The sequence below is a fragment of the Sesamum indicum genome, linkage group LG9 (assembly GCF_026168435.1).
Source record: "Sesamum indicum cultivar Baizhima isolate 11 linkage group LG9, ASM2616843v1, whole genome shotgun sequence".
Lineage (NCBI taxonomy): Eukaryota > Viridiplantae > Streptophyta > Magnoliopsida > Lamiales > Pedaliaceae > Sesamum > Sesamum indicum.
The window spans coordinates 3321174-3346079 of record NC_142665.1 but is presented as its reverse complement, the minus strand read 5'-3'; the positions used below and the strand labels follow the sequence as shown (position 1 = coordinate 3346079).

Sequence of the window (24906 nt, the reverse complement as noted above, 5' to 3'; positions counted from 1 at the left end):
TAATTACTTAAATTTATAATTATTTTATAAATAATAAAATAAATCAAACAAAAAATTGTAACTAGAAAAATGTGTAGTAAACCTACATAACTTAAATAATAATTTGACTTATAAGCTTTATAATAATAAACTTAGAAAGCCAAAAAAGACTTAAAATAAATTTTGAAGAAACATAAACAAAAAGTATTAATAAATTCATATACTAAAAATTTAGGAATAAAACAATAAAGGTTTAAGTTTTAGAGTTTCAAAAAATTCAAAAACCTACTAATATAATTAACTTAGAAGAATAAAATACAAAACTATATGTCATGCATTATTAAAAATAATTGGCCCAATTGAATCCACTCAGTAGCTTGGATCAAGCGATCATGGACCATTGAGTTAGGTGGGTCCCATATATTAATATTTAAAATTTATCAAGACCAGCCTAATCCCAATCAAACTTAAGGTTAACTAACCTGTGATTAATCTAATTTATAAGCTAGCTCAATTCGATTCGCTGCGCATCCTAACTCTTGGCATTAAGAATCCAGTTGGGCGATTATTTTCCAGGAAATACGTCAAACTCGGCATTCTAGTCAACGCGATTTTCCCCCAGCCGGCGTTTCAAACAACCGCGCGATTGACTGCACCTCATTACTTTGTTTAATGAAAATCAACTTCCAACTTGCAATTGTATGTATATATATATATATATATGTAGATTTAACATTCTGACCGCTCCACATTTAACGGCGTTATTTCTTTCTTCTCCTGCACGTTTTTAGTAAGAAATAATTTTCCAGACAAAGGAAAGAAATATATGTAGTCGGTTTCTCAAACTTATATGTAATATTATATTTTGCAGCATATAAATAACAAATATAAATACGTTGTTTTGATAGATATGGAATAGTATGAGACTATGAGTATATTGATTCCACTGCCAAAGGTGTCAAATTGATATGAGTTCCAACCAACATCTCTAATTATGTGATCACTGGTCAATTTCAAGATTTAAATTTATGTACTTATTGCATACTTTATTAGCAATATCTATGTTCCATTTCACATTATTTCATTTTTAAATCAAAAGTCCTTTTTTAAAATTTATAATCTACCTGACTTTTCTCATTATAATTAAATAGGTCAATATCCATATCTTTTATATTTGGATCATACTGATTTGATTATGGTCGTATTTGAATCTGAGTATGTGTAGATTGTGATGACCATCTGATAATTTTTAAATATATGGTTCACGTGAAATGGTATAAATTCAACAAATGTATAGATGTTAGTCATAACTATATACAAAGGTATTTTTTTCAACAATTTCACAAATAATAAGTCAGAACAACAAGTCAAGTAAAGACCCAAAAATCAAATACAACTTTTCAATCAGATGAATTATTGCAATCACAATGAGTCAATTGTCGGTTTCCTCCATCTTATGATCTTCGAGACAGATTCATTTTACCATCAAGATCTTGATTCTTGAATCTCGTACCTCTAGCGACTCCATCAATTGCTTGGAGCTAGGCGTAGATGGATTTGGCCTCTTCTCCAAGCTTGTCGAGATGGTTCACATGTTGTGGGAAGGAAACGCACCTTCCCAGCAACCCTCTGCTCTCTCTTGAAGTCTCAACTTGGACTATAATTTCTATTTTCATCCATGGGCACAATGGATATTTTGCTTTCGAAACATCATAAGATATTATGTTAGATTCCCAATCCCACCTTTAAAAGCAAGATACATTATTCAATCATTTCTTGATTTTGTTCTGAGCCAATACTAATCAATCCAACTTTCATAAAAAAAGAAAAAAAAAAAAAAAGTAAAAGCTTGAGAAGGATGGATTAGAGACACAGTCCAACTTTATTCAACCCAATATGCAAATATAATGACCTTGGAGAAGATTGCCCTCAACTTCAATTCAAAGCCACCACCTAATGTTCTAGAGCGAAGTTTTTACTTTGAACTTTACTATATGTTGGGTTCATTTATAAATACACTATGGCCTCGTTACTAAGCCGGGTTATCCATCCTAATTCCATTTAATGGCTCCTTTACTTTTAAAATCAATCTAAGACAATATATTCAAATTCGATTTTATAATGAATAAAAAGTTGATGGTAACCATCACTATGAAATAGTATTACGTATCTCCCAAAGCCCATAAGCTCATGTTTATTTTCCGCAGCTATGGTTTGTCCTCAAATTTTTTGTGGAAAATTACTGTTTTTTTTCTTGATATTTTATGGAAAAAAAATATAAAATAAAATGACTATTACATATTAATTCTATCGCACAAAGTAAATAAGACTCACTTTATTTATTTTATTTAAGAAAAATAAATTATTCACGCATCATGTGTATATTAAATAAAACGGAAAATACAACAAAACTTTAAAAAAAAAAAAGAAAAAACTTAGTTTGACTGATTTCCTCCAATTATAATTTATAAAAGAAAACATATATATAAAAGGCAACGCGTCGTTAACTGGGCAACAGCCGTTAACACTCCCATCAGAACGCGTCATAATTTATGACAATTTGTTTAGTATAATATAATATTCTCATATTTGGACATAACGTGTGAAATTTTCTGATTCATCGTTTTTTCTCTCTGTCTTCACAGCTCACACACTTCACAATCACAATTCACATACGTATAAAAATATATAAACATACCCACACCCATTTCTATTTGCCCACCCTCAAACCCCGATCAATTGTTCCTCCCCTTACCATTTTCTTCTTCCATGGATCTCATTCAGTCAACTCCCATGCCTTCACCTCTTTCCCCGCCTTCCTATTGGTGTTACCAGTGCACCAGAATCGTCACCGTCGCCCCCGCCCACGACGCCATCCTCTGTCCACACTGCCACGGCGGGTTCATACAGGTCGTCGACCCCACAGATTTCTCCCCGGAGCCACCCCGGCGTTTTGTCTCGCCGCCTAGTGGTTTCAGTCGCCGCCGCCGTAATGGTTCTTCGTTCAACCCTCTTATAGTCCTCCGCAGCCCGCCGGAGTCGGAGCCCCAACCTGCCGCCGGCGCCGGCCAGAGGAGCTACGAGCTGTACTACGATGACGGATCCGGGTTGGGACTCCGTCCGCTGCCTTCTACCATGTCGGAAGCCTTACTGGGGTCTGGATTTGAACTGATGCTCGACCGCCTCTCACAGATCGGGTTCAGCCTCTGGGCCCGGCCCGAAAATCCGCCGGCCAGCAAACAAGCCGTCGCCTCGTTACCGACAGTGGAAATCCTGCCCAGCCACGTGGACTCGGACGCGCACTGCGCCGTGTGCACGGACGCCTTTACCCTGGGATCCGAAGCTCGCGAAATGCCCTGCAAGCACATATATCATTCCGATTGCATTTTCCCGTGGCTGAATCTCCACAACTCGTGCCCGGTCTGTCGGCACGAGCTGCCGAGCGATGAACCAGATGGAACTCCGGGTCGCCCCGAGGCGGTGGGGCTAACGATATGGAGGTTGCCCGGCGGTGGTTTTGCAGTTGGGAGGTTTGTTGGTGGAGGGGATGGTGAGATGCCGGCGGTTTACTCGGAATTGGATGGAAGTTTGAGTTTAAACGGCGGCGTATCAAGGGGAATTGAGTGGGGGCCTTGGATCAGGCGGCGGAGAGGTGGTGGCGTACGTAGGTTTTTCGGTAACTTGAGTTCTATATTCAGAAGGGTTCGTTCGGGCTCTTCCTATGGGGCTCCTCCAGTCACAAGGAGCGGGAGTCTTTCGGGTACGGGTACGGGTACGGGTACGGGTGGTTCGGTTTTCCGTAGGTACGTGTTGAGGAGAAATAGGAGCAGGGATTCGGTTCCCATGGAGCAGTAAAAGTTGGTGAATTAGTTCAAATTTCAAAGGGATTGAATTCAGTTTTGTTAGTCAGCATTGTAAAAAGTAAGGCACTGCACTAGAGCTTGATGTTCATTCCACTCCCTCTGTAAATGAAGTCACAATTACATTCTTGAAATTTGTAATCCAACTTTGTCATTTCTATTTAATTACCAATTGGTATTCGGACACGGCTCTTCATTTCCTAAAATCGAATCCAATTTTTGTCTATGTTAAAATGGTATCCTAAATATCAAACCCAATTGATTTAGTTCCGATAGTTGTCAATTTTTTTGTGATTTGGTTCGAAATTCTTTCAAATTGAATATTGAGCTTTCAGAAAAATGAAAAACGCACACCGAATTATCTATTCATTTCAAATATGTTCTGCATTTTTAATTTTATTTTGATTGCCATTAATTTATCGTGGAACTGTGAAGACGTTTACTTCTAATTTGATTTTTCATATCTTTATAGGATACCTTTTTTTACTTGGTCTTGCATGACCGAAAGAAATATGGATCCCACTATGTCAATGATGTGATTCGATGGTGACTATGAAGGGATGTAATTTGTTGAAGTAGGACACCTAAATGAGTTTTGAGAATTAATAACACATTGAATATCAATTTCTTTCTTCACAAAGTATTGGCCCTTCTAATTAAGTTAAAATCATAAAACTTTATTTACACTTGTATTTTTAAATCTTTTTTCTTAAATAAGATCATATATTCTACCAATGTAGTGATTTGTCGGTGAATATTTTACTTTTTTATTTGAATATTACGAGTTCGACTCTTACTTAAAATGTAAAGCTCGTCGTTGTATATGAATCTAGTATGAGATGACCCTGATCAGATAGAGTCCATCTTTGCATTACTAGTAGCTTACTATAATGTGATGGTGATCGGCCATAAATTAATTTAGTAAAGCTTGGATTTGTCTTATTGGTGTATTAACGAGTTTTCAATGATCAAGTTGGCTATATCTTAACGAATTTTGGCAAATAAAATATTTTGTGTTGATTACACTTTTGATGTTGTATTATTCGTGAAACTCAATGGTAAACTGATGCGTGATGATTTTACTTAGGGTTGTCTTTTCTTTTTTTGTATTTTTTCTAGCTTAAGTATTTAAAGGCTTTTCTTCAAATACCCCTTGTAACAAATCTCGGAAAAAAAAAAATATTCCTTAAAATTTGTTATTGACTGCTTTTACGAGCTCATCATAAAGAATCTTATCTCATAAGGGCATCCTTGTAACTTACACGGAAGAGCTCTTAACTTGAAGAAAATCTTGCCTCTTAAAGATATCTTTATAGTAATTTTCTTGCCAACGTTTGTCCTCTCTTGGGAGTTCCTAAAGACATTACCCTCTTAAGAGATTTTTATAGACATCGTCCTCTCTTTCGGAGCTCGTATATTTCTTAGGTCATTTAGCCATGCTCTGTGCATGTCTCAAACAACTCACTTTTTTTCACTCTAAGAATATGTTGTATTTTAATCCCCACATCGATCTTTTAGTTGGAATAATCATAACAGGTTCATCTCAATCCAAATTTCGAAAAGAAATTCAAGAATATTTACTCCAATTCCAAAAAAATAAAACAGTGGATGATTCAACCACAACCACACACGTATACATACCAAACTGATGTAAAAATTACAAGATTGTAAATAAGAATATCTATAGAGAATGTAACCTAAAAAGCAGGAAGTAGTGTTTTTGAGAACTCTCTAGAAATGCTTAGTCTTGACCTAATTTTTTTTCCTCCATATACAAAAAAGGAAAAGGAGAAAACCCCAACCTAATAATTGACTACTATATACATATATACACTCCAATGCATAAAGTTTCCTTTCTTGTTCTTCTTTTTGTTTGAGTTGTGAGTCAGTGAGGACTTGGATTGCTTTAAAATATTCACGACTTCTTCCCTGCATATATGTAAAAGCACTTTTTAGCCTTTCTGCTTTTCTTCTTCTTTAACATTGAGTTGCTTTTTGCCACAAAAGGTGTAGCCAAAGCAAATGTTTTGGAAGTAATATATAGTGCTCCTCCTCCATCAATTTCCCATTCACATAATAAACTTCAATATTTTACTTATCATTCCGTGCCACAAATGTTCATTTTTTCAGACCGTTGGTTCTAATTTGACAAACTAGGATGATAATGGGAAGTCTTGAAAGCTATTGTCCGAAGACTGTATATGCATATATAGATGGCATATAAGTTGGTTTTAGTCAATTTTGCTAAGATATTAGTTGCTTGCAGTATCGAAAGAACTGAATGTGTTGGACACTGGGTCAAGTTTATGGATATACGATGCAATCAATGTTTAAGTTTGTAGTCTTTCAAAACTTCATGTTGGGATAAAGAGTTTATTTTTCGATAAATTCTGTTTAATATAGAGTTTTTAGTCTTTTATATTTATGTTGCATTTTACGAGGCCTTTTATGATGGATTTTAAAGAAATTTATCACAATTCAAAATTTGAGACCGACCACAGCTTAAGATAATCCTTGGGCATGAGTTAAGTTTGCGGTGATTCATTAATTCCCGACATTTGCTCCAACCCTCTTTTTTTTTTACTTTTTATCAACAAAATGTTTTGTTTTCTTCCAATCTTCATTTCATTCATAGAAAACACCTAAAATTCCATGATACCTACTAAGGACAAGATTATATTCTTCAAAAATTGAGAAAATCAATAGGAACACACCACATAAAAGTAATGTTTTTAGGACTTCTCTTACTCGACTGTGCTTTAGTGAGCCACCTTAAATAGTTGATACGCAATTTGGATTGAAAAACTAGGACCAACTCAAGACGTTGGAGTCAACCTCGTCTTGTTGGTATATCATTATCACTTCTTGTTCTCAACTAGTATCATGATCAATTACTTCCAAAAAATTAGACTAAGATTTTATTTCTTGTAATCTAGTAAAGTTCAGTAGCATAAACCGACAAGGCTTCTGAAATGTATCGAGGGAGTACACCTTCCGAATTCATCATAGCATTCGTAGCTATAGTATGAATAATCCAATTCCCTGATCTACGTAGGAACGAGAGCCTGCATTATCGCCTGATTGTTAAAGAAGACGGAAATCCCTGAGGATTGGGCCAACAGGTGAGAGGTCATAATCTCGTCTGTTGATGCTACGGATGATGTTCCAGCAATCAGCTTCAATATCCAGTGCAAACCCGGCAAACCTCTGACCCATTTCTGCTGCAGCTCTAGCCACCAACGCCTCAGCTTGCTCTGCCTAGTGCACATTGCGAATGCATCTCCCAATGCATTTCGTACAATAATACCAGTCCTCTCGTCTCCCCATCGAACAAGTAGAAGAATACAGGGATTATGAGGCACTTTTGAATAAAAGAAAGTTGGCAACGTTCATGGGTGACTGCCTAGCACTTCCCATCACCTTCTTGTCTCGGTTATAGTCCACAAAGCCCAAGCAAAAATACTACACAGCTGAAATTGGTCTGTATTACAAACTATGTATCTAGCTTCTCCCTTAAGCCCCCAAGCCATTTCTCCGCTGCATTTCACCATTCCGACACAAACCTCCAAGAAACATAAATAAGTGCCCAAGCCTGTATAGACAAGGCACATTCGAGTCTTATGTGATGGTCATCCTCATCTTTAAAATTGCATAGCAGACAGCTTCTGCTAATAGCCAGTTCCCCTTTATTAGGTTCTTCGTGGTTATGCCAAAGAAATTGTCAGGAATCTATCCTGGGCTGAGCCTGATTGTCCTGAAGCAGCACTGCGAACTGCCAATTTTTGGAGAAGTGCCAGATGAGCTTAACCTCACAGTGATGTTGTGCTATAAGTGGAAGAGCTCGCTGATTTTAGCATCATTACCAAGCAAATTTGGTCTAAAGAAGGAATGTCAATCATATAAGCAGGGCAGCCATTTATCCTCCCAAATTTGAATTACTTTGTTATCTCCCACATGCCATCTACAGCCTGCTTCTAGGAGGGACTTCGCAGACATGAAAACGTCAGATTGGATCTAATTTTTGCCCCGAATAAATCCGAATTTAGCAAGTATTCGGCCTTTAGCACATGACTCGACAAGCTATCCGGTCTAATCAGCAAGCGCCAGCCCTGTTTTACCTGAACTGCTAAGATGAAATGCTTCAAATTCCTGAGTGGGACTGCTCCACCAAAATTCTGCTACGACTGTCTTTAATGAGCGTATCCGGCAGGTGGAAGCAACTCATTGGTATGAAGGGATAGCCTGGAGAACCGACTTAGTAAGCATCTCCTTACCTGCCTGCGAGACAAGCTTTTCTTTCCATCCCAATACCTTATTCCAAATTCTCTTTCGAATTCCACCAAGAATCTCCGTCTCTGTGCGCCCCACTATTGCCGACAAGCCCACATACTTATCAAACTTATCCAAAATCCTAACATTCAGTATTTGAGGTAGCCGATCCTCCCACTCAATGGAGTATTTGTATTGAATACAATCTCAGGCTTATGTAGGTTAATCATTCGTCTCGACACCATCTCGATACTCCCTAAAATCTCCTTCATGGATTGCGTTGCTTTGGTTCTGGCCTAGCCAAAGATTAGGGAATCATTATGCAAAAAACAAATGAGACATCCTCTATGCATTCCTAGCCGCCACCACCCTCTCGCCTCGGCTTTCAGCCAATTGGATTAACATGCTAAACATTTTTGCACATATGATGAAAAGATACGGCGAAATTAGGTCTCCTTGACAAAGACCACGCTGAGACTGCTGGAATTCAAACTGTTCACCTTTAGGAATGAATGAAAATGTTATAGTAGAAACACAAAGCACTATGGGTGATATAATTTTCTCTAGAAAGCTCAACAGCCTAAAGTACATCAAGAAATTACGATCCAGTCATAACGCATGCCTCACTCGTATAAAGTTTCAAGGTAATCGATCCCTTTTATTTTTCAAGAAATGTTAACCTTCCAAGTGACCAAAACATTACCAGTTATGAAATGCCCGCTGACAAAAGCGACTAGGAACGCGAAATAAATTAACATAAGCACTCTTTAAGTCTATAAGCTATTTTGTATATAACGTTGCACAAATTAATCGGTCTAAAGTGCAAAACCAACTCAAGAGATTTAATTATCGGAATTAACACAATATGAGTAAAATTTAAATCAAGGATGAGTAAAACATGATATGTCATAATACAAAGAACACAACGAGATACTTCACAAACCAGGGTACTCCCATGATTTTGATAAAAAACAACAAGGGGTAGTCATCTGGTTCTTTTTCTTCCGACGCCCTCATATCCGATTCATTCTTCTAAGCCTCGGCACCAAACCTTCGCATTCCTCTGCCCCGAATACAATAAGCCTCAAATCTAAATGGCCGAGCTCGCAGCTTTTTCCTCTCGGTTCAACATGGATTCCACGCATGTTTGTCAGATGTTTAATCATCTCCACCCTTTTCAATCTGCATTTGGTCTCACAAAGGAAGAATATTGAGGGGTTGTGAGTCTTTATTAACTCACAAAGATGATGAAGGACCGTCAAGGAACTCCCAGCTCTCGACAGTTCCACACTATGCATAGCACCCGACGCCGACGGGACTGTGACGCAGACTCCACCCGTGTACTAACAACTGAAGGTTTATCTTGTGATTTCGCGAGTGAACTCTTCCCGGCCGCATTTGTGCCACTAATGTAAGAGACGTAGGAAGTTTCCATTTGTTCCCCTGATATTGAAGTAAATTTGCAACCTGAATCACTTTCAACATTTTTCCCGGCTCTGCTTCGGACGTAAGTGCAGTTGTGTGTGTATGTCTGAGAGCAACATCCACTCGGACAATAAAATGGTCCGATCAGACCCATAAATTTGGACAAGACTCAAAACCATTTTGTTTCCTGAAAATTGCTCTGAACGGCTATCTTAATTGACCTGGTTCTGAATCATGTCAACTTACCTGTTCATTAACTTTTTAACAATTTTTAAAAATTGATACAATTTGATATTCAACCCGAAACATTTTATATTGAGAGAAATACCATAAACCAACACACTGAATTATTATAATTATTTGAATTTATAAGAGAACACACTCATTACGCCCACAATCTAACTAATATTTCTATCTCTATCTCTGATGATTACCTAAGTCTCTATTAAATTCATAATTAATAGAATAAGACTTATATATTATTTTTAAGAATATGAGATGCTAACTCCTTATTGACAATAAATTTTGAATATAATTTAATTCTAATAGTAAATAGCTCGCTATTCTTATTTTTGAACAGAAAACTTTAACATATTGATCTTATATCAAAAATTGGGAAACTTTTAATTCCTACAGTAGTAACTTAAAAACTTTTGTATCTATATTTTGGAATTTTTTTATTATTTTTATATATTTTTACATATTAATTTTTATTATGACGTCACTAATTCGACTATAACTCATCGAATGGTTGAAACAATGAACAACAACTCGAGTTTTAAAACATTGGTTAGAATGCAATAGGTGCATTCCTGGATTTTTAGCAATAAGGAACTTCAACAACAAGACTATAATATTAATGATCCTATGGATGCTTAGCTGACTCTATATAATTAAATTCTCAAGTATTTATGGGCTTTTTAATCTTCAAATGTTGTTAAATACTCATTCTTTTTTTAAGTTCTGGATTAACTTTTTTGACCTGGAAATAAGTTTTTTTTTTTTCTCAGTTAAATCTTCTACTTTAACATATAATCCTTTCATCTTTTTGCTAATATTTGTAGAGTCATGAATACCGAATCCAAATTTTAATGTTTATTTTAATAAAACAAAGATCAAATATAACATATCTTCCTTTAAAATGTCATCAGACGTGTTGTTGTATGTCTATATTATTCATTCTTGGGGATTTTTACGCTTATTTAATAGTTTTACCGAGAGTGAACTACAATAACACGAAAATATTTAGAATAAGCTCATATTGCTATCCAACATCTTGAAGGTTTGCTTTCGTTAATAAATAAGTTTGTCTATTAGTCAAAATTAACAAAATTTGTTGGTATTAACAAAAAAATTAAAAAAAAATATATTTAACCCCGATTGACTTATTACTAATTTATTGCAGGTCAAATAAATTTTTTTATTATCAAATTACCCTCATACATCTTCACGCATTAATGCATGTGATGAGGCATATCTTCACCATTATAAGGGTAGTTTAGTTCAAAAAAAAATTATTTGACCTACAATAAGTTACTAATAAGTCAATCGAGGGTAAATATCAATTTTTATTTAATTTTTTTGTTAATATTAGCAAATTCAATTAATTTTGATCAAATGAGGGACTTATTTGTTAGACAGAAGCAAATCTCAAGGGTGCTAGATATAATTTCTCAAATCACAGGAGATTTACGTGTAATTAGACCAAACTTCACAAAAAGGGTGCGTAATTATCCATTTATTAAACTATATCCCTCTCCACAATAGACACACACATATTTATATGTACACATAAACTATAGAATTTTTCTGAAACAGATATGAAATGATGTACATTATGGGTGATATTGTTAATATCATTAGAAAAAAAAATATTATTATTTACAATTTTTATTGGTTATGTACTAAAATTATGGTAAATAATTATTATTAATTATAATAAAAAAATCAATACAAAAACTTAGATTATTAATTATGTGAATTATTTTTACTTTGACTTTTAATTACGATAAATGTTTTAGCCATATTAGTGAAACTTACATCCAACCAATGTTGCGTGAGTATGATCAATTACGATTTACTACTATTTTTTATTTTTAACTATAATAATTAATCATGAATAAATGTTAAATTTTTTTCGTGCATACAACAGCAAAAACACTAATCATGACTTTGTAAAGAATGAGAAATAACCCTCAAATTTGTTTATCAATATCATATAATTACCCAAATTTTTAAAATAAACATAAAATGAAAATAACCATTTTTTTGACCTAAATCCTGGATATGATCATTATAATGCTTATAGACTAAATCCGATAGACATGTGATATTTTCATTAATATACATAAGATTTTTTTAATTAATTTGCTTGGTATTGAATTTCTAATTATGATTATAAAAATTAACTTAAATTTAGGAATTATGATAAATTAAAAAGTCCGAGCAGTTAGAGCAGATAATTTTACTATAATTTATATCTATACTATTTATTAAATATGAGTACCTTAAGATATCTATTTTTGGTTGTCAATATATTTTTAGACAAAAATACCCTTAAATAACTATTTTTTTTTTTTTTACATAAAATGTTAACCTCTTTAGTCATTTGATTTGATCAATAGTTCTATTACGCACATTTAAAAGTTAAAATATTCTTATTTAATTAACTAAATATAAAAAAATTTTAAATTATGCATACACATCGAGTGTGTTTTGTCCGCTAGTTCTTTACTGAAGCACAAATTAAGTCTTAAAATAACCAAATTAGACTAGTAAAATGTGAAAAAGTGAAGAAGAAAGGATCTAATGAAGTCTAATATAATCTAATTAAGTACCAAAAAAAAAAAAGAGCATAGATGATATTTTGGGCAAAGATGAAATGATATTTTGGTGAGGAAAAGAAGGATAGAATGTTGACCAGGGGCAGTTTGGGGATTTGGTGAGGAAAGTTAAACAGTAAAGAGCAAAGGACCCTGCCCGCTTTTAGGTAGCGTAGTGCCTTCAGCCTTGCCTTAGCTTAGCTTAACCACACAACACCAGTTTCAAGTTCCACTCTCCGAATGTAAAGACTAAACGTGTCACCTACACATTCTTCTCTCACCATTTTCCATTTACTTCCCACTTTCTCCCTCTCTCTCTCTCTCTCTCTCTCTCTCTCTCTGTGTATATATATATATATATGAATGTACCGTCTTTGAGATTTTCACTATAATTTTTTTATTCTATATTCTAATTCAACAATTTAGTCGGTCTCGCACACTTAAATATGTATGTATAATTAATTTTAATTATTAAATTAAAATGAAGGATCAAAATTGATTTTTTAATTATATAAAAGTATAGATAAATAAAAAAAACACAGTCGGTTATCCATCACTAAGTCAATTAGGGCTCCTATAATTGGGGGAATTTGTTTATGACAAAATTAAACACTGCCCAGAAGTGAAAAAATTAAAAAAGAAAAACAAAAGAGTATTTTTAGAAAGAAAGTATATATATGTATATATATAGTAGGTTAAGTAAATCCAGTCTCACTGTATTTAATCACCTCATCTCTCCTCTCTTTTATTTTTTTTCTGTAGTACTAGTTGAGAAAACAAAACCCTAAAAGGGGTTCTTTGCAAGAACAATTCGCCGCCAGATTGATCTTTTCTCTTATATAACTTGTGACCCTTTGTCTCACACAGTCTTCTTCTTCTTTCTTACACATGCTCTCAACCCACCCCACTTGTGAACTCTGCTTGATTCTTCTCCTTTTATTTTTTTTTTTGGGTTGTTGTCTTAATTTGTACAAGCACTTCTAATTGTTTGTTTTTCTTGAAATTCAATGTGAAGGAACATAACCCTTTTGCCAAGACTTAAATTTTTTGGTTTACGGTTACTCAACCTGTGGTGAGTGTGACTTCCTTTTTGGTTGATCAAATCGTTTCGATGGTTTTGCCCGTCTTCAAGGACTGAGCTTTCTTGGAACTTGATGGTCAAAGGTTGGATTTTTATCAGCTCAGACCTCTCTTTCCAATTTGTATTTATGGCTTTTGTTTGGTTTTAGAGTTGGATTAATTAAGTTTTTGTTTTTGTCTTGATAGCTTTCTAGGGTTTCTAGATTAGTGCTTGCTGCTGCTGTTAATTTAACATTTCTTTCTTTGTGGACTGAACAGTGAATAGCTGGGTTGTAAATTTTGTGAAGAATCATGTTATCTGAAATGGGTAGGAGACCGATGATTGGAAATAATGAGAATTCGTTTGGAGATGAGTTTGAGAAGGAGATAGGGCTGTTGCTCCGTGAGCAGAGGAGGCAAGATACTGATGATCTTGAGAAGGAGCTCAATTTGTATAGGAGTGGATCAGCCCCGCCCACTGTGGAGGGTTCGCTGAGTGCAGTTGGTGGGTTGTTCAACCATGGAGTCACTGGCGCTGGAGGCAGCGTTAGCTCTGCTTTTGCTGAGTTTGCAAGAAATAAGAGCGGCAATGGGTTCTTGTCTGAGGAGGAACTTAGGTCTGATCCTGCATATTTGTCTTACTACTACTCAAATGTCAATCTGAACCCAAGGCTTCCACCACCTCTTTTGTCGAAAGAAGATTGGCGTTTTGCTCAGAGGTTACAAGGAGGGAGTTCCGCAATTGGGGATAGAAGGAAGGTCAACAGGAATGACAGTGGCAATGGTGGGAGATCCCTCTTCTCAATGCCTCCGGGTTTCAATTCGAAGAAGCAAGAGACTGAGAATGAGAAGGACAAACTACAGGGTTCTGTGGAGTGGGGTGGCGATGGGCTTATTGGTTTGCCTGGATTAGGACTAGGTAGCAAGCAGAAGAGTCTTGCAGAGATATTTCAGGTTAGTCAATGGCATTATACTTCCTTTTCGCTGGTATAGATGCTATTTCTTTTTTGTACAGTTGTTTCTTCCACATAAAATTTGACGCTTTGCATGTGATACTTGAATCTACTAACATTTCTCTGTCATGCTTGCAGATTTAGTAGGTATTGGTGTGACGCAATTCTGTGAAATTTTGTGTGATCTTCTCTTTATAGTTGCTGAACTTGGTCCACCTTAACATGCGTGGTCCGACTCTGCAGTGGCACAGACATTTTGTTTCACATGTATTTGTTGGGTTTTCATAAAATTAGTATTTGAAAACAATCTTCCATCTTGTCGATTGATAATTTTCTTTAATTATAAGGAAATTTATCTACAATTTCCTTCCTCTCTCCGTTTATTTTCACTGGTTGGGATATGCATCATTGGTGGAACCTGTTTGTTTGAATGGTCATCATTTTTTAACTGTTGAAAATCAGACCTGTTTTATTTCTGTGCTGCAGAAGTTAGACATCCTAGCATTATTGACAGTATATCTTCAAGCCAATACCGTATTTTGTAACATGGTCTGATCTCCATTGGACATCTTTAGCATGTTGCCAAGACACAAGCAATTTGAATTTGGCATGCTATTCTTTTTTTCATTTTCGCTTCATGTTATTTTTTGCTTCTTTACAAATTCAATTGTTCTGTAGGTGATTTTCTGTGAACTATTGCTTAATTAGCTGATGTCATTCTTGGTTTGATTGGGATCTGGAGCTGTTGTTTCTGTGGATCATCTTACACCTATGTCTTTATATAGCTGTGTTCTTTGTGTTGTTGGCCGATTTGCTTGTTTGGCTTGCTTTTGCACCAATCTTTGAATTTCATGTTTAAATTTCTTTGCTCTCAGATTGAAGCAATTTATCTCTAGCATGATCAAAGGCTTAGGCATAAGGTTTTGTTTGCAGCTTCCAATATGGCAGGAGTAGTTTCCCAAATTTCTTTCTCCTATGATACTGAGCAGTTTCAGATATAGATTTTTTTATGATTTAACTTATGTTTGTGTCACGGACAAGTTAAAGTTTTATCATAAATGGAAAGAAACTAGGTACTTGGTACCCTCTTTTGTTATGATCCAATTTGTGGTGTGACCTAGGTTTTACTTCCCAATCATATCATGTTGAGGAAGGTTGGCATTTGCAGATAATTTCTAATATCATCTTTTTACTCAACTGTTTCCTATCAGAGTTGTCTTTCTTTATGTCATTTGTTTCACTTTTTATCTTTTTTTATCTGTGCAGGAAGACTTGAACCGTGCTACACCAGTTTCTGGACACCCTTCACGCCCAGCTAGCAGAAATGCTTTTGATGAGAATGCGAGTGCTATTGGTTCAGCTGAGGCTGAGCTGGCTCTTCTCCGTCGTGATTTGACATCTTCAGATCCAGTACACTCCCCTTCAAATATTCAGAGCTCATCTGCTGCTCAGCATGCTGGACCACCTGTATCATATTCTTACGCTGCTGCTTTGGGTGCATCCTTGTCGAGAAGCTCGACTCCTGATCCTCAACGGATTGCACGAGCTCCTAGTCCATGCCCAACTCCTATTGGGGGAGGCAGAGCAGCAAATTCAGAGAAAAGAAACATTAACGGTCCCAATTCCTTTAATGGTGCATCTTCTCACTCAAATGAATCTGCTGATCTAGTTGCTGCTTTATCAGGCATGAATCTTTCAAATGGCATTATGGATGAGGAGAATCGGTCGTCCCGTATTGAGCAAGATGCTGATGACCATAAGAATTATCTTTTTAATCTTCAGGGAGGCCAGAATAATGCAAGACAGCAAACTTACATGAAAAAACATGAGGGGCAGTTCAACATGTCTTCTGTTCCTCAGCCAGGGAAAATGGTTCCTTCTGATTCTGGTGTGAACAATGGCAGCGGGTCAGATATCAGTAATACTTCCCTTCAGGCTGAGCTGCAGAAAAACGGTGTTCCTTCTAATAACTCATATCTTAAAGGATCTTCCAATGCTGCAGTTAATGGTGGGGCTGGCCTACTTTCTCAGTATCAGCATTTGGACAGTCCTAATTCATCATTTTCTAATTATGGGTTAGGTGGATACCCTATGAGCCCAATATCAGGTCAACTTGGAAGCCCCAATTTGCCGCCGTTGTTTGAGAATGCAGCTGCTGCATCTGCTATGGCTGTACCTGGAATGGACTCTAGGCTGTTGGGGGGATCAAATCTTGGAGCTGCTTCTGTAGACCAAAACCTCGGTAGATTAGGAAATCAGATAGCAGGGAGTGCACTGCAGGCACCTTTTGTTGACCCATTGTATCTGCAATATTTGAGGACAGCTGAATATGCTGCAGCACAAGTCGCAGCACTTAATGATCCTTCTGTTGATAGGAACTACATGGGTAATTCATACATGGATCTACTTCAGAAAGCCTACCTTGGGAATTTGTTATCTCCACCAAAATCACAGTATAATGTTCCCCTGGGTGGCAAGACCAGTGCATCTAGTCCTCATGGATACTATGCAAATCCTACATTTGGGATTGGATTGTCATATCCAGGAAGTCCCTTGGCAAGTCCAGTTATACCAAATTCAGCTGGTGGACCTGGTAGCCCTATGAGGCATGGTGAATTCAATATGAGATTCCCTGGTGGGTTGAGAAATGTAGCTGGGAATGTCATTGGACCCTGGCACTTGGATAACATTGATAATAGTTTTGCCTCTTCTCTACTGGAGGAGTTCAAGAGCAATAAAACCAAATGTTTTGAACTTTCGGAGATTGCTGGTCATGTTGTTGAGTTTAGGTATGGGGTTTTATATCAACAATTGCCATTTATTTCTGAAGGTTGATATCTGACTTTCCAATCTTTACATCTTTAACAGTGCCGATCAATATGGAAGCCGTTTTATTCAACAAAAGCTTGAAACTGCGACAACGGAAGAGAAGAACATGGTTTTCCAGGAAATATTTCCTCAAGCTCTTACATTAATGACTGATGTGTTTGGTAATTATGTAATCCAAAAGGTATCAAGATATGTGGTGACCAGCCATTCAGTTGATCAACTTTCATTCTATATTATTTACTTGGAGCTTTGAGACTATTCTGGTCTATTTCTGGTGCTAATTTTATGTCTTAGCAGTTTTTTGAGCATGGAATGGCGTCTCAAAGAAGGGAATTGGCTGGAAAGCTTTTCGGACACGTACTTACCCTAAGCCTCCAAATGTATGGCTGTCGGGTGATACAGAAGGTAACTTTAGCCAGGCATTTCCTCTGAGAATCTATATAATAAAGTCCTTTGGTGCTGGAGAATGCATAAATTCTCAGACATAAAGTACTGATTATGTTTGTGCTGCAGTTTTAGTGAATCCTAGATACTGCAGCTATGTAGAAGTGTGTTTTTTTAGGTATCAAAGTAATGAATGCTGTCTGATCATTCAGGCAATAGAAGTTGTAGATGTGGATCAGAAAATCAAAATGGTGGAAGAGCTAGATGGGCATGTTATGCGTTGTGTGCGTGATCAAAATGGCAATCACGTCATCCAGAAGTGCATTGAATGTGTTCCCGAGGAGCATATTCAGTTTATTGTGTCCACATTTTTTGACCAAGTTGTAACCCTCTCTACTCATCCGTATGGTTGTCGTGTGATACAGGTTAGAGAAAAGCTTATGAATGCTACTTTAACATTTTCGCTTGGACCATTTGCAAATACATCAATATATGTTCTGATGAAATGTTCTCCATTGGGCAGCGAGTTCTGGAGCATTGCAAGGAAGAAAAAACCCAGAGCAAAGTGATGGAAGAGATTCTGGGGTCTGTAAGCATGCTGGCCCAGGATCAGTATGGGAATTATGTTGTGCAGGTTTGTGAATAATTTTATATGATGATCATGGCCTTGTGTGAGCTGTAGGCTTGTGGAAGTATTCTTTGATTGTGAGAGTCTAATGTGGACACAGTTTTAAGCTGAAGTTTCTTTTCAAATTTGCTTGAATATCTCATCAGTTCATTTTCTTATGCATGTTGCTTTAATATATTATTATTCCTTCTGTCTCGCTCTACCTCTATGGAAAGGGGCCCCCTTTTATTGGTTTTGATACTTTATTTTCAATCTTAATTTTACAGTTGAAGAATGACTTGGCCACTTATAGTGCTTAACTTGCTTCTATCCATCCTTTTCCCATAACCAAATGATTATTTGTGTTGTGTTGAGGGCGATTCTTTTGACGTTTTATCTTTGCTTGCTTAAAAGTGGACATGTAAAGACACTGGTTGAGAAATGGATACTTAATTTGCGGTTTGTAACAAATGGTCAGATATTGCATTGATTGACATAATTCCAGAATCCTATGTTATCATGTATTCTCTGCGGTAATTGAGGGATTTGGGGGGAAGTCCTGAGATTTTTCAACAGTTTGCATTGCTGAAAATGCCACATCTTTGTGAATGTTCTTATTTTGTTGAATTACTTATATACATTAAGGTGTCTTTGCAACCTCGCTGATCAGCAGAAAGCACAAGGGAGCTTTTCACTAATTATCTTTCTATCATTGCTATAGCATGTACTGGAGCACGGAAAGCCAGATGAACGATCTGCAATAATTCAAGAATTAGCTGGAAAGATTGTTCAGATGAGCCAGCAGAAGTTTGCATCAAATGTTGTTGAGAAATGCTTAACTTTTGGTGATCCAAGCGAACGCCAACTGTTGGTGAATGAGATGCTTGGAACAACTGATGAGAACGAGCCTCTTCAGGTTTGTTACATTCTTTTACTTCTGAGCATAGTGTCATATAGAACTAATTCTTAATGTATTATGTGCGTTACTTCAGCAATTACAGTTATGTTGGGAGTTTATACTTGGATTTGGATTGTGTTATCCCCGAATATGTAATAACTTTCTGCACCATATACTTAAACCCTTTGCATTGTTCAAATTCGAAATAGGAAACACCTAAAAGATCGGTCTCCTGGAGATGTCAAAGTACGTCACCTTGCAATTTGCCTAAGACTATACCATATTTCCTAGAGCTTCATGGGAGAAGTTTAAAGCTCAATTTCGTATGTAGAGCGTGGATTTTTACTTGAGATTATGATGGGCAAAGAAACAAATATGAGATAAAATCTTGTCTTCAAAACCTATCATTAGAAGTGATGATTAGTTTAAAGAAACCGTAGAGAGATAGAAGAAGAGTAAAATATATCCTCATTTTCTTTCACGCACGTGAAGGTTTGAAGGAAGTGATCTGGACATAACCATTATTCGGGGCCTTCTCCAGCTCAGCCACTGTTATACTACAGGGAATTTCGATATGAACTTATATATATAATTACAGATTCAAGGGACGGTGTCTTGCACGAAATGCTTATAGGACTTGATTTGTCCAGCTTTTGTTGAAAGTTTTCTGAGGGTAAATGCTAAAGAGTTCAACAGATAGAATGAATATCGCAAACCATGTTTGTCTTTTCTACAGTTGATCTTTTGAACAGTTATAAAAGTATTTGACAACAGCAGAGAGTTGGTTAGACATGTACTGGATAGAGTAACAAGTCCTCAATGTACTATGGTATCTAAGGAACTTATCAAATCAATGGGTGTAAATGAAGTTTAATCCCTAGTTGTCGGCAGTAATGGATAAGTTTGCGCTTCAGATGTATGGTCTTACTCATTTCTTTCCAAGCAGCATCTGATAAAATCTTGGTTCTGGGCTTTTTTTGACTTTGACTATTATACTAATATGACGAGACTATGTTGCTTAAATTTAACCCTAGGAAATGGAGAGTATGTTTGCCCCCCCCCCCCCGTATTTATAGATTCAGGTGGATTAGGTGTTTTGAGATATCCATCCATCCATCAAAGTATATGTTAACTATATGCTTGTCTGTGCAATCAAACTTACGAATCTGATATCTTTTTCTGCAAGCAGGCTATGATGAAAGATCAATTTGCAAATTACGTCGTACAGAAAGTCCTTGAAACTTGTAGTGATCAGCAGCGTGAACTGATCCTGTCTAGAATAAAAGTTCATTTGAATGCACTGAAGAAGTACACTTACGGGAAGCATATAGTAGCTCGTGTAGAAAAACTCGTTGCTGCTGGGGGTACGTAGTTCTTTACTTTTGACTTCTATTTTGATATCCATCTTTGCTCTCTCAATTTAGAAGGTCTTTAACTAAGCTTAACATCGTATTAGTTCATACATCTTATAACATGTTTTTCGAGCTTATGACGTGTTGGATCTTATTCAATTAAGCTCTTGAAGTATTTATGAAGTTTATAAAATGTTAGTAATGGTAATATTGTAATATGATAACAAATGGAGGAGTTTTTTGGAGTTTTAAAAATAAGTTGGAAATTTCTGATCTTTTTGAAAGAGCTTATAAGGTCTTGACAGCTTATTCTTTTATCTTAATAGCTCATTCTCTATAAAATTTATCAAGCACTTTCGTATAGCTTTCGTATATCTTGTATAAGCTCAGCCAAACACCCTCTTAGAATTAGAACTCTTAAAACTTTTGAAACTAAAAAGTAAGACCAAAGAAAATGACTTCAGGATGACGGACAGAGCACAGTTTTCATGCAATTTCTCGGTATTCACCTAGCATTTACTAATTATTCTTTCATTTGTTAACAGAAAGGAGAATCGCAGCTCAGACCCCGCATCCTGCGTAGATTCTCTAGGAAAGAAAGTTGTTGTACAGCTAACTGAGGCTAGTTTGGGCTACCTCTCTTTCTTCTCTTTATCTCGTAAGTGGTGCTATGCTCATGCGTGTCTTTCGCGAGGGTATGAGCTGATTGCAAATAAAGTTGTTGCCTGTACTAAAAAACCTGTACTTTGTGTAGTGTTAAGTTTATACATAGAGTCTAGTAAGCTTTGAGGCTCAGAGGCCGAATGTTCCTGATGCCCGTGCAGAAGAGATAAAAACGACAGATACGAAAATGCTGAGGGTGTAATATAAAAGGTGAGGTAGTTTACGATGCGAAGTGACTGTACAAATGATGATGTTGGGGGGAGTTGGTTTCTTAGGTATGGCCGAGGGATGTTTATGTATGGTAATTCAACAATTTTCTTGCTTGGCCTAATATAACAGTTCTTTAAATGTCGTATCTTACTATTTCTGGTTATGTTTTGCTGCTTCATTGCATGGTGGTTCGGAAGGTGATAATCAGGTTATTTCTTTGCTATTGATGTCTTGTTGATAATCTGCCCTCTGAGATATCCCATAAATTGTGTGTTGTACATAGTTTGCAAATTGATGTGTTTCTGAGTCTGTTTCGCTGCGTAGTGGAAAATACCAGTCCCAATATGTAGATTGGGTTGCTGGTCTCCGTAATGCTTCTGGTTCTGCTTTCAGTTCTTCTTCCGGCGCTTAAATGCCTACCTGCGGGCGGCAATTAAGTGCGTCTTAGTCTTTTTACCAAAAACAGGTTGAGTAGATCTCTGTTTTTGAATCGATTAAACTAAAACTGCGAGTAGGTTTTTGTGGACTTGTATAATTTATGTACTAATTTCGATCATTCCCAAGGCTAGTTTTTCTGGACGAACAATCAGCTTCGTTTAAACAATCCAACTTGGTGATGTGAAATAATCGAAACTGTTGCGCGTTTCGAATGGCTGTTGGCAGCGTCGAGCACCATGCTAATGCCATTATTTCATTTTCCCCTGGAAAATGTTGGGGACATTGGCTTGTTTTCGCCCTGATTCGTTAACTCTGTTCAAATTTCAGATCCATTTACTTATAGTTAAAATATAATTATAATGATGAAAAATTAGGATTATTCTATTTTAGGTCTGCTAGGATTTTTTTTTTATCAGTGATCAATTATGTTCTTAAGCAATTTGAGACGATGATCAAGAGTTAAAAAGAAAAATGAGGCCAAACTGAAGGAGGGTGGCCCAAAAATGATGACTCTGAACTGATGGAGAGGAGCTACATGATGATCGATGGTCGATAATAACGACTTGAACAAGACTGAACTGATTAGGGAAAAAAAAAAGAAAAGGAGAAACTTGAATGAGGGTTTATTTGGGAAAGCAAGAGTTTGATGGAATATGCTTTGAACTCTAATTCTTGACGTTCCATTGAGTTTTTTTTTTATTTATTTGTTTGTTGTTTGTTTTTCTTTTCTCTAGGAACTAGTATGTATTTTTTGTAGTTATGCACTTCCCCTTACAGGTATGGAAGATTTTACAAACGTTAGGTGCAATTTTAATTTAATTTAAATATATTTATAATTGTAACATACAAAACGTAATTTAACCCATAATGTGATAATAAATTAATTTCCTTACAATCCAAGGCTATTGTGCACTCAAAGATCACTCGACAAGATTCAATTTTCTTTTGATAGACGTTGATGCGACAACAGAGATAAATGATTGCGAAAAGCAAATGAAATCATGCTAACATTTACACACGACTAAGGTTCAAAACCTACCATCAATCATCATTCAAACCATGCATGCCCACATATTATTTGAAAATAGTGTGGGCATGTATATTAGGTTATTTGAAATAATAATTTATATTTATTTATGATTGATTTATTACGAATTTATTGCAAGTCAAATAAATCTTTTATAATCAAACCGCCTTTGTACATTTTCACATATTGATCAACAGTATCTGATGATACCCTATAGTATCTATCAAGCTTAGCAGCTGGCATCCAGAACTGGAGTTTACTAATTGATTTATGCGTGATATTGGGTAGAATTCTTGATACAAGACTTATTGAGATCGTAAAACTCCACACACTTCCACCATTTGAATCTAGGTTTGGGCACCAGTACCATGTTGGACAACCATTTAAGGGATAAGATCTCCTAAATATGTTCTACAGCTAGAAGTGTATCCATTTTAGCGTGAATGATTTTGTTGTTTTTAAGCTAAAGTGGTGATTCTTCTGCTCCACTAGGTATTTGATGTGTCTATATCTAGATTGTGTATGGTAATTTGGGGGTCTTTGCCAATCAAGTCTTTAGCAATCCATGGGAACACGTTAGTATTGCTCATTAGAAAGTTTAGGAGCGCAGGTTTCAATGCATCAGGCAATTGAGATCTAATGCGGGCGATCTTACTAGGTTTAGGGATGATTGTATGGTTATGAGGTCTTCAAGCGATTGTACTCGAGGTTGCTCTCGTATTTTTTTTTTTTACATCGTATTACATGAGTCTCTCTCCCTTATCACAGGTTTTTGCTTGATCAATGTGCATGGTTGGGGTATCTCGCTTTCGGACCTCCTCCATATAGCACTTTTGGGAGACGAAATGGTATGCGCTCATTTTACCATCAATGTTCCTAATGGAAACTTGATCTAGACACGACCACTTGAAAGGCATCCAACGTTGGGTGACTTGAAAAAACCTTTGTTCGCCCTTCTTGTTGGTCTTATGGGCCTTCAAACAAATGATTTTTATTCATACTTTTTACTAGGCTTGTGGGACCTTTAAGTTGATAACTCTTAATTGGGTTTTGAGGTGGGCCAGAGACGACTGAGGCCGAGTAGCCTCCAGCAGTAGGGTCTCCCTTCTTCGAACCTCTTTGTTAAGCCAATAGGCTTTTTTGCACTAGCCAAAGTCTAGGAGGTATCTAGACTCATAGCAAAAGGGTTTTTCTTAAAAAAAATAAAAATTGCATTCTAAAAGATTACCATAATCAGAAAAATTATATTTTTAATTATAATAATAAAAAAAATGTAATTATGAAGTTAGGTTATTAAAATATTAAAATCTAACATTAAGTAAAAATGAATATAATAAATACACAAAAAGATCTTATACTTAAAGAAATATTATTAATTTGGTATTAAAGTTAAGTTATTATTATTCTGTTCAAATATTTGTCCAAGTATATATGATCCATTTCTTTCAAAAGGGTATATCTGAGTTACTAAAAACACATTTCTCCATCATTTTTCAGTTGAGTCCAATTTGATCTAATTAGCTTCTTACTTACTTCATTTTCAATTCAAATAAGCAAAGTAACTTTTTGTATACTATTTTTTATTACTTAAATGTCAGTTTGAATTCTTAATTATTATTATTTTACATATTTGCTTAAAACTATTTTTGTTCTAATTAAGAAATAATTTGCTATCAATTTAAGACATAAACACAAAAATACATGGTACGATGGAAAGTAAATACTATATTTATTAATTTAAAATATAAATAATCTAAATGCAATTGGTGACGACAAAATGATATATAACTTTTATAATTTTGAAAAACTAAGTACAAGCATTGAATGACTTTACGTGGTACAACTAGTACAAATATCGTGCATTAGCATTCACAATAAACTATCCCTACATATTCGTATAATACAATACAAATATAATACGAGGTTTTACTTTTACTCCCAACCAATGGCAAAAATCCAAGTGAATGTTAGACCGGACCGGGTTAAAGCACTTTTATTCTGAAATTGGAAACATACACGTGTCAGTTCCTAATTGACAAAAAGTCAAACAAACTCCTCTACTTTGACCGCCTTGACAAAATATGTTGTCTTTTTCTTTTTTCATTATCATATATATATTTTTTTAGAGTTT

At 35.8% G+C, this 24906-nt stretch overlaps 2 protein-coding genes across 2 annotated transcripts; both read left to right on the top strand.

The window, feature by feature from the left end:
* The first annotated feature begins 2608 nt into the window (after window positions 1-2608).
* RDUF2 (zinc finger (C3HC4-type RING finger) family protein) lies at window positions 2609-4023 on the top strand. The gene has a single exon (XM_011091188.3). It carries the CDS (start codon window positions 2749-2751, stop codon window positions 3832-3834), a length of 1086 nt encoding a protein of 361 aa, XP_011089490.2. The 5' UTR covers window positions 2609-2748; the 3' UTR covers window positions 3835-4023.
* Window positions 4024-13073: 9050 nt separating this feature from the next.
* LOC105170427 (pumilio homolog 2) lies at window positions 13074-21448 on the top strand. The gene is made up of 10 exons (XM_011091187.3): window positions 13074-13519; window positions 13694-14368; window positions 15634-17156; window positions 17236-17377; window positions 17494-17601; window positions 17793-18005; window positions 18104-18214; window positions 18909-19103; window positions 20275-20449; window positions 20983-21448. The coding sequence occupies exons 2-10, from the start codon at window positions 13727-13729 to the stop codon at window positions 21018-21020; spliced, it is 3147 nt and encodes a 1048-aa protein (XP_011089489.1). The 5' UTR covers window positions 13074-13519; window positions 13694-13726; the 3' UTR covers window positions 21021-21448.
* Window positions 21449-24906: the final 3458 nt, after the last annotated feature.

Bases quoted from the DNA above. Each gene is read 5' to 3' on its own strand.
- RDUF2 (XM_011091188.3), top strand. From the start codon at position 2,749: ATGGATCTCATTCAGTCAACTCCCATGCCTTCACCTCTTTCCCCGCCT.
- LOC105170427 (XM_011091187.3), top strand. From the start codon at position 13,727: ATGTTATCTGAAATGGGTAGGAGACCGATGATTGGAAATAATGAGAAT. The intron at 17,157-17,235 runs GTATGGGGTTTT...CATCTTTAACAG, and splicing joins GGTCATGTTGTTGAGTTTAG to TGCCGATCAATATGGAAGCC. The intron at 17,378-17,493 runs GTATCAAGATAT...ATGTCTTAGCAG, and splicing joins GTAATTATGTAATCCAAAAG to TTTTTTGAGCATGGAATGGC.